The 19,113-nt window shown below is 39.5% G+C and overlaps 1 protein-coding gene across 5 annotated transcripts in view; it reads right to left on the reverse strand.

Annotated features, from left to right (window-relative positions):
• Positions 1-19,113, reverse strand: part of IARS1 (isoleucyl-tRNA synthetase 1) — a 102,985-nt gene that overhangs the window by 25,212 nt on the left and 58,660 nt on the right. For all 5 annotated transcript variants that reach the window (XM_083429080.1, XM_083429079.1, XM_083429078.1 and 2 more), the window contains 10 exons: positions 17,635-17,761; positions 16,182-16,255; positions 15,012-15,206; positions 12,856-12,942; positions 12,348-12,431; positions 9,283-9,430; positions 5,261-5,381; positions 4,683-4,774; positions 4,448-4,525; positions 2,697-2,818 (listed from right to left, as the gene is read on the reverse strand). In XM_083429080.1, coding sequence (XP_083285206.1) covers positions 2,697-2,818; positions 4,448-4,525; positions 4,683-4,774; positions 5,261-5,381; positions 9,283-9,430; positions 12,348-12,431; positions 12,856-12,942; positions 15,012-15,206; positions 16,182-16,255; positions 17,635-17,761 — 1,128 coding nt within the window. The remainder of the gene's footprint in view (positions 1-2,696; positions 2,819-4,447; positions 4,526-4,682; positions 4,775-5,260; positions 5,382-9,282; positions 9,431-12,347; positions 12,432-12,855; positions 12,943-15,011; positions 15,207-16,181; positions 16,256-17,634; positions 17,762-19,113) is intronic.

Genomic DNA, 19,113 nt, shown 5'->3' on the forward strand with positions numbered 1-19,113 from the left:
AATGGTTTATTTTGCATTTCAATTATTATTTTTTACTTACTTCAAAGAACTTTATGTCACATGGAGGGTAAATAAGTAATATTCTAGTAACTAAGTTGCTAAATATTAAAAGGAATTGCAAGAAGTAAAAATTCTGGAGGTTAAGCCTGACCACTGAAATATGAATAGCCTTTCATTGGCAATCAATGCTTTTATTGGCCACTCAGCCACATAATACAGGAAAAAATCCATCATATTTATGAGAGGGTCCAATGCCTCTTATTCCATTCATTAACCATAACTTAAATTAGAAAATTATTGATCTATCTAGCAAATAAAACTATCCAAAAATGAAGATGAGAAGCAGACTGGAACGGTGACTTACACACACAAAAGAAACAAATTATGGACGAGCCTTAAAATAAAAGTTTGGATGTATGAAAATGGGACTTGCTTGCTATTCAAAATTCCACACAGCTGGACAGGAAACAGAATTATGAGATCCTAACCAAGCCAAGTTCTGTAAAGTAGCTGGTACCTACAGGGCTTATTTCAGAATTCACAGTGAAATGACAAAGCCATCTTCATTTGCTTGATAATCTTTTGTTCCCCAAAGTTTAAAGTGTAAGATAGGAGTGAGGAACATTCTGCAGTCTGAAAGGCAACCTCACCTCAAAGCCATCCTTCTAGCGCCTTCCTGCCAGTGGTAGATTGGGCCAAAGGCAAAAAAAGTGATACAGTGCAACGGATGCAACACTTTCCCCTTGTACAGCAGGCAATACATTCTAGCCATACGAAAGGAGGAGGTTTCTACATCCACACACATCTCTCCATCATGGCAAGCAAGAAACGTTGCCACAATTCAAAGTTCAAGAACACATTCCAGACATGAGGAAGGTATGGAGTCGTACCTGCTGATGGGGAGGGTGGTGTGGCCTATGAAGAGTACTGAGAGCTGGACAGAGAGGCCTAGAGGGCCATATTCAGACCTAGGGTCCAACATTCCCCACCCCTGGTGTAAGGTTACCAAAATATGGACCTAGAACCTGCTCATTCCTTGAGACCATCTGAGGAGACTCTCTGCTGAAGCCAGATGAATGGGCCAATGATTGGATCTTCAACCCCTGGATCACATACCTAAGGTCCACTCTTTTAGGCACTGGGTGGAAAGAAAATTGCTACAGATTCAGATTCTAGTGCTGCATTAACTTTGCCTTAACTGATGCTCATGCTTATGTTGGGTCCATCATCTTATTGTTTTATATTAAATATATATTTTAATAGTTTTTATATTAAATTATTTAACCTTAAAGCCTTGAAACTATGTGCAGTAAGGAAGGATAGAAACACACTGAAATTCCCTCAGTACACACATCAAGCAAATACTGAACAGCTAGTTTGTAAGAGAATTCAGGAAAACTGACACATTCTCATTTCAACAATGGAGACAGTAAACTTAACTACTTAAAGCTGCCCAAAGGAAAGCAAAATAAAATTTAAACCTTTAGCCTGACAATCATGGCATGTGCAGTCTAACTGCTTTCCATCATGGGCAGGTCCATCATACAGTACAGAAACAGGGGGAAATGGTATACCAACGCCTGTTAACAGACTCAGTAATTACTACAAAGCTTTTGGGAGGTGGAAAAACTGCTTCACTAGAGACTGGCTATTAAAAACAAATAAACTTTCCAACAAAGCAAATTTGCAGTATTTTTTAATGTAATTTAGATTCACAAATCACATTTATCTTTGGCATCATTAATTGGACAGAACAAGGTGGCACCTGGGACTAAAAAAAATTAAGTTAGATTCCTATAAATAACTGAACATCTTTCTAATGTGCCTTTCAAAATACTAGTTCAAGGGCATTTGTAATGACAATGTACCTTCTGTGCTACAAACAAAAGAACATCTATACCCTGTAAAATCCACAGCTTTGATAGAAGAGATTTAACTCATATACCTCTAAACTGTTTGGATTGTATCAAAAGAGAAAATGATTTTAGTTCTCTTGATTAATGACAATGCAATTGAATGAGGTACCAAAAACAGTTCCCCAGGTGAAAACAAGAAATATTCAAAGCATATCCAAACCTATTTGCCAACCATATCCAGAAAACAAATGTTGGGGCTTCTGCTAAACTGCAAACTGCAAAATGGTCAGAACATCAAAAAACCAATATATAAACACATTTTCTTCCTCAAACATAAGCAAAGCAAAACAGATCAGCTTCCTTCAATTGTATTGATCACTAAAACCTTTCCCTGGCTGTTGCTTACACCTTGTAAAATGTTTTCATCTACTCCTTTCCAGTATTTATCAGAACTGGTTTTCTATGGAACCACAATATAGAATGACCACCCTCTTCAGTCTACAATTCAGCATCAGGTATGGGTATTTAATAAAGTTGCAGATTCTACAGCAGTTTTACAACTGGATTTGGAAAAACATGTTTTAAGAACTCTAAACTCTATTTTGCAGTATAGGTAAAGCATAAAAGAGAGGGCTGCCTTGGAAGACAGTTCAGAAACTACAGTTGGTGCACAATTTGCCAGCCAGGTTATTCACTGGGACAAGACAGTTTGAGCTTACTACACCGATCCTGGCCTGACTGCACTGGCTGCCAATTGTTTCAGAGTCCAATTCAAAGTGCTGGCTTAGACCCATAAAACCTTAAACTTGGGCATCCACTACAATTGATGGAGTTGCTCACCGAACTTGAGGAACCATGAGGTAGTGAATGCTATCTGTGTTCTTCTCCTGAATGCAGACAGGATCAATAAGAGTCTTCAAATTCTGGTACATCAGTTCAGTGATAAATGGAGTATAAGGTGCCTGGAATGACAATTTTTCATTACTCGGCTATTCTATATTTTGAAGTAATTACAAATGAATTATAAATTGCTAAAACCCATAGGTTGTACCCAACACTGCACAAGCAGAGTTTCACTTATACAAGAAGACTTCCATTTCCTCCCCTCCCATACACACTGCAAATCTGCTCTGGAGGATCCTCCAACTCTTCAGAGCTAGTCTTAAGCGTATGCAGAGGACTAGAGAGAACAGGAAGTTGTGTTGTATGCAAAGAATAGACTTCTGTTGGACATAGCCAAAGATATTGTCTGTTACTATAATGCAAGTTTTCATGCACAGTTTCCTGTCAAAAATGTACCAGCTGCAGGAAACTGTTTCCAGTTGAACAACTTCCTCTGGTTAATCAAAATAACCAAATTACAAGGTCTAATACCACCTGATGGCTGTACTTCTTACCTGGCCTCTTTAAAGATAGGTATTCAACAAAGAGAATAGCTCATCTCAGAGACAAGGAAGGCAACCTATATCTCTTAAGCTCTCAGAGAACAGAGGAATGAAAGAAAGTGAATAGCCTTCAACTCAGAAATCTTAGCAAGCACTGTCTTAGTCCTTGTCCTTTCACACCAGGAGACAGCGAACCTTCCAAGCCTTCTGACTACTGAGATTTCACCAGGCACAGTCCAGACACGGCCAGGCATTTCTTCCTGACTAAAGAAACTTGCCCCCACTCTCCTTCCCTTAATTAAATCAGAGACTGTCAGAGAGCTGGATTCTGCCCCAGTCCCACATTATGTGCTCCTGCAGAATCATAACCCACATGCAGCCCTAGCAAGAACCCTCTCTGTGTTACAAGCTGAGTGCCATGAGCTTCATGGGGCTGTATCAAAAAGCAACCTGTACCTAATCTGTACCTGTACCTAAATCTGTAAGAGGATGATTGTAAGATAAGGTAAAAGGTAAATGACCCCTGGACGGTTAAGTCTGGTCAAAGGCGACTATGGGGTGCGGTCAGGGCCGGATTTAGGTTTGGTGAGGCCCTAAGCTACTGAAGGTAAAGGGGCCCTTTATACGTGATATTTTAGGGAGCAGGCTAGCAGGCGGGGCCCATTACTTACATCATAGGAGTCTACACAACACAAAACACTGTTGCTGTATGTAGGTTTTATTTTATTTGTTTTTTATCTTATATTTTGGAAATGTACATCCAGGTTTTTTTTTCCTTTTATTTTTTTGGGGGGGCCCCAAGAGAGTGTGACCCTAAGCTATAGCTTGTTTAGCTTATATGTAAATCTAGCACTGGGTGCGGTGCTCATTTTGTTTCAGGCCGAGGGAGCCGGCGTTGGTCCACAGACAGCTTTCTGGGTCATGTGGCCAGAATGACTAAACCGCTTCTGGTGCAACGGAACACCGTGTTGGAAGCCAGAGCATACGGGAACTATGTTTACCTTCCCGCCACAGCAGTACCTATTTATCTACTTGCACTGATGTGCTTTCAAACTGCTAGGTTGGCAGGAGCTAGGACAGAGCAACAGGAGCTCACCCAGATTCGAACTGCCGACCTTCCGATCAACAAGCCCAAGTGGCTCAGTGGTATAGACCACAGCGCTACCCACATCCCAGATGAATAACTGTACAGTAGTTAATTCTTACCATAAGTCTGCACATAGAGTGAAGAACGCTGAATAAGGTTTCTAAGGCCATAATGCAGTCATCTGTTCCATTTTCACCCTACTCAAGAAATAGTCATAGATGTAAGAGAGATTAGACCAATAATTACACAAAATGGTATTGATCTTCAACACACAAATCAAGAAAGTACTCAGCTTTAAAGGAGCAAACTACTTCCACCTCTCATATATACACCCTGGAAACAGAAGTCACATACCTTTAACCTCCTGCGATTCATTCTGACATACCAGTTGGTAAGAATGTCTACAAACTTAACGAGACGAGGAACTACCGTGTACAATCTGTAGGCTGAAAATGAGAGAAGAAATAGCAAGCTGTAATGTCCCATTAACCTTTTGGCTTCAGTCTCTTTTTCTTATCAAAATCTTGAAGATATAAGAACCACCTGGAGCCTGTGACAATACCTTAACAACATTAAAAATGTATCACTATAAAGAAAGAATGGATTTGACTATGAGTCCCTTAATCACGTTATCCATAGTTAAGAAACCCCTTTTCAAACCCTCGTTTCAAACTCATATTAAGAGAACAAAAATGTTCAAATCTGTAAACAAACATTGGGTTGTATCCAAAGTTAGTCCTACTCTAAGTAGATGCACTGAAATGAATAGGCATAACTAACTAGGGCCCAGTAATTTCAATGAATCCACATCAAACAACCCACAAAAAGGAAATAAAACCACGGATACAGAAATCAGTATATTTCTACTGTATAATCTTGCAGCACCAACATGAAAGTAATTAGAATCCTGAAATTTGAGGAATCATACGCACCTGCCATTTCTGCTTTGAAGAACTGAATGAGTGACTGTGCAAAGGAAAGAATCCATTTATCCATGATATTGTTGCTTTCTTTAACTGTATTCTCATTGTAAAGGAATTCCTTTCCATCTTCCTATGAATATGGAGGTGGAAAAAGAGATTTAACTTGAGCCAGAGCAATATGTTGTGGAGGTGGGAAAGAAACTGCGGTTGGAGTAACCATAACAACATTATAGGTGGTTGGGGAGCAATTTTTCTATTTCTTTCCCCTTGTTTTCTCCTCACACTTCCCCTTCTATTTAATGCAAAAGGAAGATATTAACTAAGCCAGCTCAGGGGGTGATGTAGTTTTGGGATCTATTTAGGGGCATGTCAGGGAAGTGTAGTGACTGAGGATCTTACAAGTCCACAGCGTCACCATCCCAGAACACTCTGCTTGGCTCACTCATCTGGCAGAACATAATGAGTGGGCCAAACATGCCTGCTGAGCTTTCCCGCATGCCTACCAGGGACTGTGGTGATGTAAGTGCCATCCTGCCATCAGGTTTTCCTCTTCACCAGCAGAGCTGCACTTATGTCAGCTGCAGGATCACACCCTAATTCTTCCAATTCCAGTTGGTGTACTACAGTAGTACAGACCAGTATTGAACCAGTATGCCTCTGACTGTGCAACAATGTCAAGTGAAAAGAGAACTCCTGCAGTTCATGGGTCATTCAAGAAGTCAGTTGCAAATGTTATTCATTCATTAGACATGTTCTCATGCAGGCAAACACAGCAGCTATTTGCAGATTTATTCTCTTTCTGTGACAAAGCCATCTGGGGTGAATGCCACTCCGAGAGTCTGTTCACCTTATCATGCTGCACTGAGAGGGTAGTAGTTTTCAGGATGATACCATCAGTTCAAATTTCTTGGCAAGTGTATCACATAGCAATAGTTTCAATTGCTTTAATAAGGTAGGATAATTTGAAAAGCGCTTCAGTCAAAAAATAGCTGCTTTCTGGGTTCTCATTTGAGGACCTCTCATTTGGACTTTGCTCCCATTAGCAGGGAACAAAGCACTTCACTTTAGTACTATGGTACATAATAACATTTTATAAATAGTTTAGCAGACGGTAATTTCAAAGCAAGCTTAAAAGGTTAAATGCAATGTAGAGACATTTGCCAGGATTTACTGCTTGCTCCTTGCATGAAATGAGGGAGTGGTCAGAAGCCCTCTTTATGGCACCTTAATGCTATATACACAGAGACCCTTGAACAATGTTGAGCCACATTGCTATAACTTAAAGGAGGTGAGAGCTTCCTATTTGTGCAATTGCCAGCACAACTTAGTTATGCAAATGTCCTGGCTCCCATTTGATGAAGAACTCTTAACTCAGGTTGTGGTTTCCACCAAAGCCTTTAATGCTCCGATGAGTGCGATGCACAGACAAAATGAGGTAATGTGGTTCAAAGGCACAGCAGGTGCTCCCCACAACTACCCAAGCAAAGACACGGATCCAACAACAATACCCCACTGAAATGCCAGGGAATGGGGTGGGGATAACTTAGCACAGCAAAAGGTTCTAGTCCTTAGAGTGGGCAAGCAACCTGGCACTTCTCTGCAAAGGCTGAACCTGCCCCAACTGTTCATGTTTGTGCTGGCATCTCCATGGTCTAGATGATGGAGGGGGCACCACTGCCTCATAAGAGGCGCGTGGGACAGGTGAGGCAGCAACCTCCCTGGGACAGGCAACGCTATATGTGGTTTCTGGCAACTTCAGAGGCAGAGTTAGTGGACAAGCCAGAACCAGCTTCCTACAACTCAGGAAAAGGAGCCAATGCCTCAAGTTGCAGGTACAGGGTGAGGGAAACTCACCACCACTAGAATGCTCTCTAGTATCCTCTACCTTGGGTTCTCCTGACCTGAGCAAAGACCTTCCTAGCCTACTAGATCCCTTCCTAGGTCATCTTTCTGCAACTCCTCTTCTCTCTGTTGGCTCAACCAGACCTCCCCACACAGGGCCCATGACAGCAAATACATCTCCCAGGAACTCAATACCACAAGAACAATACAGTGGCACCAAAACTAAGTTCAGAGTATGTAAAATATTAGGGCAGTTAGAAGAACAGTATTAGGAACATTGTCTGGGGACCCTCAGAAATAGCTGATTAATTATGCAGCTCCAAAGCTCTCCTTACAGAGGTGACTGCTAAAAATGTAAACCAATTTCCATTACTATTTATTGAAGTCTGCTGCCTTTATTGCTTCTAATAGCAAGGGCTCCATGGTGGTTTGAAAAGCTCATGTATCATGAGAGGTGAGTAATTATAAGCTCTTCAAGTTATCAATTTCCCATCGGAAACATAGTGTATTCACTAAGATAATGTATCTGTTGAGACTTTCCTTACCAAAGAACCAATCTTCAAAGGACCCGTGTTCTCTCTTCAAGTAAATTATTTGAAAGGCAACCATTTAGAAACAGTTGCTGAGAGAACAGATTAAGATTTAAGTACTGACTGACCAGAAGAGTTTTGAAATTTGTATCGCTGACAAGTCAGAGGTCTTCCCTCAGGTTGCCAAGTGTACTTCGTAAAAGTTATGAACCGCTTCAAATAAGCTGGTATCAATGACTAGAGATCATTACATATAGAAGAGATATATTGCTATTCTTGGAATCCAACAAATTAAACACAATCCTAAATAATGTATTGCCTTTTTTACCACTTTTTATGTAGAATATATATTACAGGAGGATTACGGATTTATTAAATCCCACTGGATAAAATGAAATGTTTCTAGTCAATGAGGACCATAGATTTTGGAACATAAGTTAAATGAAGAATATACATTCTTAACCTAAACATTTCACATTTGAAACAGGGAAGAGGAAATAAATGTTTATCAAATATTCCTTTCCATTCCCATTCTGCTTTCCTCAGAGCACTGTCCCCCAAACTAGAATAGTAATGGATGCCATTAAACAAGCAGTTTTTGCAAGGGTTAGGAATCTAAACTGGTCTTCATAAAAAGTGTAAGACATACAGAGAGATAACAGTGCCATCAAATCAGAAATTTCTGGCATCAGAATTTTTTAACTTTAGTTAATATTAGCATTTCAGAAGCCATTAATAGTTAATATTAGCATTTCAGAAGCCATTGGTGCACCAATAAACTGAGCAGCTCCCCAACACAAGTGAACTCTAAATCAGATTCTTAGAATAATGCCAGGGTAAGTGGGCATAAATTGCATCCTATAATTTTTTGTCTGCAACTACACTCTCAAACTGCATAATTAATACTAACTCGGGCTACTTGAGTTTGAGTTTCCCTCCCCTCCCTCAATTTTTAACATTTTAAAACTTTTAACCTCTCCTTCTAAGAAGCTCCGGGTGGTATAAACAACTCTTCCTGAACCTCTGCTCACATTTGTCCTCCCAAAAAATCATGCAAGTTAGGTTAGGCTGAGAGACAGTTCATTTTCACAGAAAAGCAGGAAGCTTCCTTACACCAAATCAGAACATTAGTCGATTTAGGTCAGAATTGTTTATCTACATTGACTGGAAATGGTTCTCTAAATTTTCAGACAGGTGACATTTGCAGCCCTACCTGAAGATGCCAAATATTGAACTTGGAAGCTTCTGTGTGCAAGGCAGATACTACCCCCCCCAAAAAAAGTTTTCCCCATTACATTTAAAATAGAATAGATGATGGCATTAAAAATGATAGTGACTGACTCAAGGTCAGCACATTATCTTCATGGCAGAGTAGGGATTTGAAAGTGGGTCTTCCCAGTGATGGTCTGACACTATAAGCGCTATATTTCTGGCTCCAACAAAATGCAAGAATGATAAACTGCAACCACAACCAACTGTACCAACACATGTTGCCTGAGCCATCTTGAGAGCCCATTTGACCAGATGAGAAGGACAGATATCATGAAGAATAACTACATACATTGGCAGCATGCCGTGTGACTAGAGATCCCATATTGATAAGCAAAATACAGTAATGACCAGAGAAACAACTTTCTTCGACAGTGCAAAGTTTTGTACCTTAAGTTGCAGAATGACAACGTTCTGAATGAGAAAGCGATATGCATTGTACCATGGCAAGAAGACATCCTTCAGTACATCTCTCACACCTTCTTCTTTAAACCTCAAGTTTTCGGCTCTCACAACAGGAGAATTGATAAGGTACAGCCTACAGCAGCACACACAAACAGAGCAAAGTAATGAAAATTTGGACATGCCTTTAAAGAAAACACACCAGATCCCTTTTTAATACACACAAATTAAAATTTCAACAATCCTCCACCCAGGACCCAAAATAATGTTGAAGTCCTAATACTTTGTTCAGTGCCAGGAAATCTGTAATGTTGCTAAGATACAACTCACACTGCTGAAATGGCAAATCTAATTGGCAGTATTAGCAGAGGTGTAACCCCCACCCCACCCCCAAAATTCTGCAGCTACATAAAAAGGCATTTCCATTTCTTGCATTAGTCCAATTTAGCTGGATATTTTCTGTCTTTCTTCTTACTCTATTAGGCTGCTGAATAGATCTTCAGAAAGCAAACATTTCTAAAGAACTGTGCTCCAATTACCATCACCCATCATTTCACATTTCCATATGACAAGATGGCTTTTGGACAAACTGATTTTTTTCTGCATAATGTACAAGAGCCTTGGTATTTTAACAATGCAACCCTATGTATGTATAGTTGGATAGAAGTCCCACTGGGCTAATTCCCAGGAAAGCATGCATAAGATTGCAGCCAAAGCTAAAGAATATGGTTAAAACTACCCACAACAGAGATACAGGGTTTGTAGTTAGTGGCCTAGTTTGAATGACATGGTAAGCCAAACGAAGGCTTGCCAGGACTATAAGTGTGCAGTTCTTTTGTGAGGAGTTTGCAGGCACTTTGCTCCATTTTGCTCTTGCACCAGACTGAACAAAGCCAAGGCTGTTTCTTAATTTTCCTATCACATGTAATGAAAATTGTCATTTTCTGCCCACGTAGCTGCTTATTTTGTTTACCATTTACACATTTTTATAATGTTGTTTTCCCCCAGGCAGCTGTATTCCAAGAGAATGGGCTTCAAGAGACTGTTCCACAATTCTTCCCAGACATCCACTGGAATATTTTTACCTATGTTAGGTTAGTTCATCTAACCTTCTACGCTTTTTCATGTTCTGATTCCATGTCACACCAGCTATATATATTTTTGAAAGTATATATCTGCTAATGTGCATAATTCATTTTTCCAACTCTGAGATAATCCTCCAAAAATATCAAACTAGAAAATATTCAAACGAAGAGAGATTTTCCCAATTCATTTTTGTTTTGATCTCAGAGTATACCAATCATTAAATCCAATGGAGATGGTCAGTTTTCCAAATTTCAAAACCATTAACTGTATCTATACTTTAGTTGTATAGCACAGAATTGAATGGGGAAAGGCTTGAGTTAAATAGCCTTTTTAAACAATCCCAAACTCTTAAAATATTGAGTATTAAGTGGTTGCTCTTCACCAACCTATCTGTTACCCTCAGATGCTGTTGAACTCCCACTCTACTCAGTCTCAGATGGCCCAACCAATGGATGGGCTGATGGGAACTGTAGTCCAATGTCATCTGGAGAACCACAGATTCCTCATCCCTAATAGGCAAAGTTTTAGCCAAGGAACCAAAGGACAAAAGAAGGCCACTAATAAACTCACTCAGTACTTGTTACTCTCATTTAGAGTTCTTCACTTCCTTAAGCAGTTTAAATGTGCAGCTGTTCAAAAATACCACATTTATCAGTAAGCTGCAGAGGATATTTCTGCAGTACTTAATCAAAATTTGCATATGGGGGAAGGGAAAAACTTCTTCCACAGAAGCTAAATTAGCTCAGTAAAAAAGAAAAAACCCACGAGAAAGTCAGAAGTAGTTTATTCTATAAACAGAACACAAGTGCTTGACATCAAGCACTTCAAATAAGTTCAGACATCTGAACTGGAGCTCTCTCCTTAAATGAACCTAGCAAGCACTACTTTGCTTTGTGTGTGGGAGTATGTATAAATAAGACTTTAGTGTACACATATCAGGCAGGCAGAAAGCAAAAACAGATTTATCTTGCTGGAAAAATGAGGACAGCAATGAATGCTCTTGAGAGCTGGGGATTTTCATTTAGGTAAAGAAAATAAAATTTACTGAAGTCTGACATACAATATTTTATCTTGCCAGAAATATATTTTAGAAAGACAGTGTTCTTTAAGGTGAACAAATACAGCTAATAATTCAAACCATATACACACCAAAAAGTGCTCAAGTTCTTCAAGGCTTCCAGAATACAATCAGCTATATATTTGGTTTAGAGCCTACCAACTTCTGGAAAAAATTAACCATATAATGCTGTGTAGACCTGGAAAGCCTAGAGATGGGATATACAGCCTACAAATGAAAATTCCCACACATAGACACCTAAGCTGTGTAATCAATTTGGCACTTACAATACAACCCCCAGGCTTAAGGACTATGCACAAAATGACACCCACACGTGTATAATCAGAAGCCCCGGAGACACAACATGCTGGTAAGCTTATATGAACCAGCCTAATGTCCCACACCACCAACCCAATCGTCCTTGCTATGTTTTTCAGTATTTTTAAGATGATTTTGCACGCATCCACACATTCACACAGATATTTCTATGTGGAAATTAAAAGGAGCTGGCAGTGATGCGAGGCCTGCCTTGTACTTCGTTTGCAGTACTGGACAATCCCTTATTCTTCATTCAGTCTAGCACTCTGTTTATACCAGTGGTGAACCAAATGCTTTTTGGAAGCTTTTACAATCTGGACAACTTCACCATTCCATTGTGATGCCTCACAGCACTCCCTCCCCCCTTTTGCATATTATAAAAGTATTTTTGTTCAAGATGTATACAGTTGTTCTGCGGTTGTATCTACCTTCTTGTACAAAGTTCTGAGAAGAAGCACACACACATTGCTACTGCATGAACAGCAGTAGCTGCACCAGCCAAAGCAAGGAGCAAAAGCCAAATTTTGACTGGCTATATCTAAGCAGAGGACCCACAAACATTAATAGAAAGGGGGGGGGGACAATAGCCTACCTTAGAGCATCAGCCCCATAAGAATTTACAATGTTTGCTGGATCCGGGTAATTCTTCTTCCTTTTGCTCATCTTTTGCCCATCACTAGAAAAGATTAAAGATGGAAACTATGACAAAGGATGCGTTGCTGGTAAAGTTCTCAAAATTAATACAAATGCTCTACCATTTTTATGATAGAAAGTGCCAGTCCCCTCAAGAGCAAATTATGTTTACTTTCACAACAGCCTTACTGCAAAGTGAAGAACAATGCAGGTGGAGAAACAACCATAGTTTTTTCTAGCCATATTTATGTATTGGGTGATAATGAGAATTTTTACTTTATTCTACCCACTCCCAACGATATATAAACTTGTATCATTTTGGAAGGGATTGGGCCTTCAGCGTAAAGTAATTGTCATTCAGCTAAGGTTGGTTATTCAATGAAGGATTACACAGAAATATCTGCAGCTTAGAACTTCATTTCAAGCAGAACCTCAGGAAAGAGCAAGATATTAACAATATTACTTGCCTGGCAAGAACTAGGCCATTTACAATTACATTCTTGAAAGGGGGCTTCCCAAAAAGAGCTGTGGACAACACGAGCAATGTGTAAAACCTGAAAAACAAATTGATAGTTAGCAGCTGATTCTAGGTTAATGCTAAAATATCACACTTTCAAGCCCTTGTATGCCTTCAAATTTTAATTGACTCCTTTTAGCAGATTTCAAACCCCAGGGATATTAATAAGAAATACATGGTTATAGTTATCCAAAAGTGTCATTTTATTATGCAGATCTTCTGGAAAATCTTCACATATTATTTCCCCCCTATTGCTAGCTTCTAATCTTGTAACAAACTACATTATCACACAAAACAGCCCTCCTTCCAAAGCTACAGTGTCAAAAGGAATATTTCTGCATTCAAGAAAACTGAGTGACATAATGATGCAGAACCTTCCTTTCATAATGTGACTCTACAGCATTGCGTACATCACATTTGTAAATGTTGCTTAACACAGTCCTACAGTCACTTCAGGGTAGAGGTGTGTAAGCCAGTGCACACAAATATATATACACAAATATATATATATATACACAAACCTTCATCTTTCACTTGGGACTTGATTATAATACTCAGTAAAGGAACAGAATTGCACTGGGATTACAAGGCTCATTAGAAATTTAAATTTTGTTTTCCCATGTATAATAGTTCCGAAAAGAAGTTATCTACATCACTGGAAAGTTAACTCCACATCATGGAGGGAAGTTTTGTGTGGGCAGAAGTTGCCAGTAAAAGCCGGAACATGCTAGAATATTCTAGCGCATCTGTAATTTTCCATTCTTCTCACAGCACAGCTGCATGCTTACAGGCTGAGTCTTACCTTAGTGCCAAGGCCACTGGGAAGGTTATATCTGCTAGTCAGTGTACAGTTTCTTGCTCTCATTTCTTCTACTGACTTGTATTCTTTGCATTCATTTTATATTATATTTGTGTGGTGTACTTTTTATGCTGAAACTGGACTTTTGCTCTAACAGGAGCCAAGTTGTACCTTGCTAGTGATCTTGCAATGAACTGTAAGCTGTAAGCCTTAGTAAATCTCTGCTAAAGATTTTTCTGTGTTCTGTGTCTTTTTGGGATGCCCGCCACTGCCAGAGTTCCACTACTCTGGTAATCAAGCAATGGTCAGGGATGTCCTGGGCACTGGGGGCACAGATCCAGACATTTAAGAACAAACTAGCTAACGAAATACAATCTTTGGAAAAAAGAAAGCCAAAAGTAAAAGAAATGACACCTAGCTCTTTACCCTCAGTGAGAGAAATCAACAACTGAAATAATCCAGCTTTTCCTTACTGTTTTTATCAGCTAAAATAAACTAAGCAGATGTGGCCCTGAAAGTTGCCCTAAACGTTGCCTTGATTTGAGGCTACCTGAAAATCAAATGCAAATTTCTCTGAGCTTTTCTGTCTAGTGTTCATGAATTACAGTGAGTTAGACCACCATGTAATTCTCTGTTGGGCTGTATCTGAATGGGTCAACTTGTCTCATTTTGTAAAGAGCAAGGTACTATGTACATTTGCTGATTCTCCCCCGCATCCTACAGAATACCTTCAGGCTTGCCTTGGCCAGGAAATGATACCTAAAAGTTATTCGCTTATTACAAGTTTTGTAGCCAGGTTTCCTACGGCCAAGTCTTTCATCAAGTATTGTTAGTTAGGTTCTTTGCTCTCTGGATTTTTTGTTAGGTAGACGGTGAAGCAATTTTAATTTCCATATTGCTGCCTTTTGCCATGAGTCTTCTGTAGCCACCTACCTATTCAATCAGCTAGTGCAGGTATCTTCAACCCTTTCACACCCAGGAACCACTTTTAACCCAAACATGCATTTGGGGACCCTTTTCTTAATCTTTTACCATATATCTGCATGGCAGTAGTGCTCCTGTTTGCAACCCACCTTGGCTCAGACTGTGACCTGTTAGTGGGTCCCAACACACATTTCACAGAAATCATTCAATAACAACTACTTTCTTTCTTTCTTTACAAATCTCTGTCCATGAAACTTTGTTAGTTCAGTGCTTGCTATACAAACATGAGCCAAATTATATTTCAAGTACTGTTTTAAAGTTAGCCAGATTCCCCAATGCTCTGCAGTTGTAAAACCCTGTACAGACTAATAACAAAGAATTACCATCCTCTGGTTTGGTCAATGCCTTCAGCAATGAAGTCAGCAGGAAACGCATCTTCAAATTCTCTTTTGTTCTCAAATGGGTAATGGACTTGGGCATAAGGCATGCTCCCACTCTCAAACCAGCAGTCAAACACTTCTGAAACACGATGTAATACACCTTTGCCACAGCGCGAGGGGATGGTTATATAATCAACGCTAAAGGGAAAATAATCCAGCAACAGTTTAGACACTGAAGTTCCACTCTACCAGTTGGAAATTAATCTTGAGGAACCCAATTACAGAAACAGATGCCAATCCCAAACTTCTGAAAGCTGAAAGCTACCCTAAGGTTCCACATCTCTCTCCAGGTCTGTTTCCAAAGAATGATAGTTGACAGATAACTAGCTAGCTAACACTTGAAATAGCCTATGCTTCCCAATAAAACACTGCATTTCAAACCACGTCAGAAAGAAGAACCTTATACAATCCACATGTCCAGAGTCTGAATCTGTCAGGTAAAGCAACATATTATGGGGTTCCATTAATAAACTGTTACTATACAGTACAGGAGTTTTTTGTGGGGGTTGTACAGATAAATGGCCAAAATGATGCCTCTCCAGCCTGTGCCAATCTCTGCTTAAGCTGCAGCTACAGAAGTGTTGGAAGAAACCCCATAACTTTTGTGTACGGGTACACACAGGGAACCAGACTGAACCGAAGAAAACCAGACTGAACTCAGTAAGCCAGTGGTGGGAAACCTGTGGTTCTCCAGATAAGGTTGTACTGTAACTCACCATCCCTGTCCATTAGGTATGCTGGCTATTAATCAACATCTTAAAGATTCACAAATTATCCATTCCTGCTCTAAACAGTGACATAAGCTAGTTGGTAGTGTCTCCCCACCAGGTTGAATATTAAACTCTTGAATTTGCTCTCATTCAGGAGTTAGGGGAAACTGAGAAGATGGGAAAGTATCAAAAAATGATATTCTGTAACTTAAGGTGTTGCACAGCAGCAGGACTATCTCCAGAGAATTGCCTGATAGTCCCTTTCTGGTTTGGACAAGCCACCAGTTTCTAGACTCTAAAATCAGGGCTGCATTTTCTGAAATGGATTCAACATCTACAAATGAGAGCAAAGCTATTTCTGAGCTACATTAGACCCTGGCTTGCTTTTGTTACAAGCACTTACCTTTCTCTGTGGAGATCAGTCACTTTCACTCCTGACAGCTCTTCCAGTTCTGCTACAGACCCAATACAGACCACCTGTTAAGACCAATACAGTGGTACCTCGGGTTAGAAACACCTCGGGCTACAGACACTTCAGGTTACAGACTCCGCTAACCCGGAAGTAGTACCTCAGGTTAAGAACTTTACCTCAGAATGAGAACAGAAATCACGCACTGGCAGCAGGAGGCCCCATTAGCTAAAGTGGTACCTCAGGTTAAGAAAGGACCTCAAGAACAAATTAAGTTCTTAACCAGAGGTACCACTGTATATCAAATAGGATTTGTTAATGAACATAGTTCTTAGCTGAAGCATGCAACTGGAAAAGTCAGTTGATACTATACTAATTGATTGCTATGAAGCCCAGCAGCTGTTTGAAATATTTGTAAATTGGTATTAGCAAAGCTGAATCACTTCATATTCCACGTGTTTGTAAATATCACAGGTGCTAACCTTGTGATAGCATAGGCAATGGCATGTACTGTAAGAAGAAATGGAGGCAAACAAACTACCTAAACCAACACACTTTCCCAACTTCACCACCGTCACCAAGTGGTTATCTTTCCCTGCCCTGCCCCCCAATGACTCCACTAAATAGCCCTTTAACCTTTTGGCTTTTAATTTTCCCAATCAACTCCTTATACAAGGTGGAGTTGAATGCAACTTAGGCATCTGAGCAAGGCCTCAAACCAAATTGTGATTTTACTTAAGGTTTTAGTAATGCAACCAGAGACCTAATTTTAGTTTTTGTTGTTATCCAAAACAGCAGATTAAAACAGTAATAACAGTTTGAAATCAAACAAAACTTTTCCTTCCCTAGTTAGAACTTTTAAAAAGGTGTCCATTGGATTTCATCAGCAGATTGATTGTTTTTGACAATAGCAAATGAAAAAAAGATGGAAAAAGTTTTAACTAGCAAGTTTTAATAAGTATGCCAACTCTAAATATGGAAAAAATGCTTTTTAAAAAACAAGCTGCAGATATTGATGGAAGAATCATTTAATGCTTTTGACACACCAGCAATCTAGAAAGAAAAACTGTCTCCCAGAATTACCATGACAGCAGGATCGCATGCATTCCAGAAACAGATGTACCCCAGAGAAGTGCCTTATACCTACTGTGTTCATTCACAATATACTTTTTGCAAGTTTTGTGGTGCCTAGCTAACTGAGCGTCATTAAGACATGTCACCATTCTGAATAGTAGTAAAATCCAGCAATGCCTCCATTTTAGCAGTGGCAGGGGAAAGCAGCCAAAGCATGAAGCAGTCAGTTAGTAATCTGCCCCAAATGGCAATGGAAACCTTAAGCCATTGAGGATCACACCTTTTCTCTCATTGATCTGATCTACAACTGCACTCTAAGCACAATCATAGTAAATAAAATAAAATGTAAATAAAATAAATTATTTTTACTCACCTCTTCAAAATCATCACTGACCCACAATGGGATTGGCGTCCCCCAGTATCGATTTCGTGAAATTGCCCAGTCACGTGCCTCTCTCAACCAATTTCCAAAACGCTTCTCTCTCACAAAGTCAGGAACCCTAAGTTTTAAAAAGAAAATCTCACTTACAATAAACAAAATCAAGAGAACTTGTTACGCATATGTGGACACCCTAGGTTGGAATATTATAGCTTTGATAGCATGTATGTTATTTACTTCTCTGGTTCATTTAGTCATGAATAAAGGGTCGCAACAGTGATCAGAAATCAACACACTCCAATTTCCAATTTTGTGGTTTGCTATAAAAGTAAACATTTCTGGATCGCCCCTCATGTATGGAAAAGAGGAGACTGAAGGTCACTGTGGCTCACTCATGTAGCAGTAAACCATGCTTTTCTATAACATGTGAAACCAAGGTATTACCTACACTCAAAATAATTTTAGATGCAAACAAGTTTATGCTGATTTAGTGTATCAGAAGGGATTGTTTCATGTGCCTCCTTTGGTTCACCAAATTGCAATGCACTTTCAGAAGAGATACGAGATTCAAGTTCTTTACACCATGTTGCTGCTATATCATCCTACAACCTAGGCTTCCACAACCTTGTGCATTTGCACCTCTTTCATCCTTGTGTCATATTTCCCGCATGCTATCTCACAATAATAGGATGCCAGGAAATAACTTGGTCCCTAAGTTATTCCCCAAAATGAACACCCTAAATATACATAAAAGACTTCTGCTGACTGTCACTATATATAAACCCAAGCGAGTATGTTTTGTGCTTGCTGCTTAATATTTGGGCAATAGGTCTCATTCTGTGACTTTTCTATGAAGTTTTAAGTTACTTTTTGTTTGCAGGAAGTATAAGTCAAATTTCCAGCACAACTATTGAAAATTTTTTTAGAACTCAGCAATTTAGCTTTCCAATCGCATGAATTTCCTTGCTTTGAAAGAATATAAGTGCTTTTGAAAGTGCTAGATCCTCAATTTATTACAGTTATACACTTTGTGCTGACCTAAAGAGACCCAGTCTAAGCACAAGTGGAAAACTGAATTAAGATAAAAGAAGAGCACTTGAACAATTCGCTAATGTGGAAAATGAACTTTGCAACCTTTACAATAGCTTTCAACTACAAGATGCTGGCAGGTGGCACCTGTAGCTTAAAACAGATAAAAGCTACTTAAACTGTGAATAGATGCTAACAAGAGATCCAAAAGTGCAACAATGCACGCAATGTAGCTTATGGACACAGATATCTTTTTTCCTTTAATTGAAAAACTGAGCATCTGGGAACATTTTTCATTATTACTAAGAGCTGAGGTGAGGCAGAACAGAGGTAAGCTGACCCCTGCACTCTCTAGATTTGCCTCTTTTATTTGCTGTAACAGTTACATTAACAGCAATCCCAACCTGCAGTGGGCCTGCCAGCTTTGCTACTACAGAGGGAGTC

The sequence above is a fragment of the Podarcis tiliguerta genome, assembly GCF_965153285.1.
Source record: "Podarcis tiliguerta genome assembly, chromosome: 2".
Taxonomy (NCBI): Eukaryota; Metazoa; Chordata; class Lepidosauria; order Squamata; family Lacertidae; genus Podarcis; species Podarcis tiliguerta.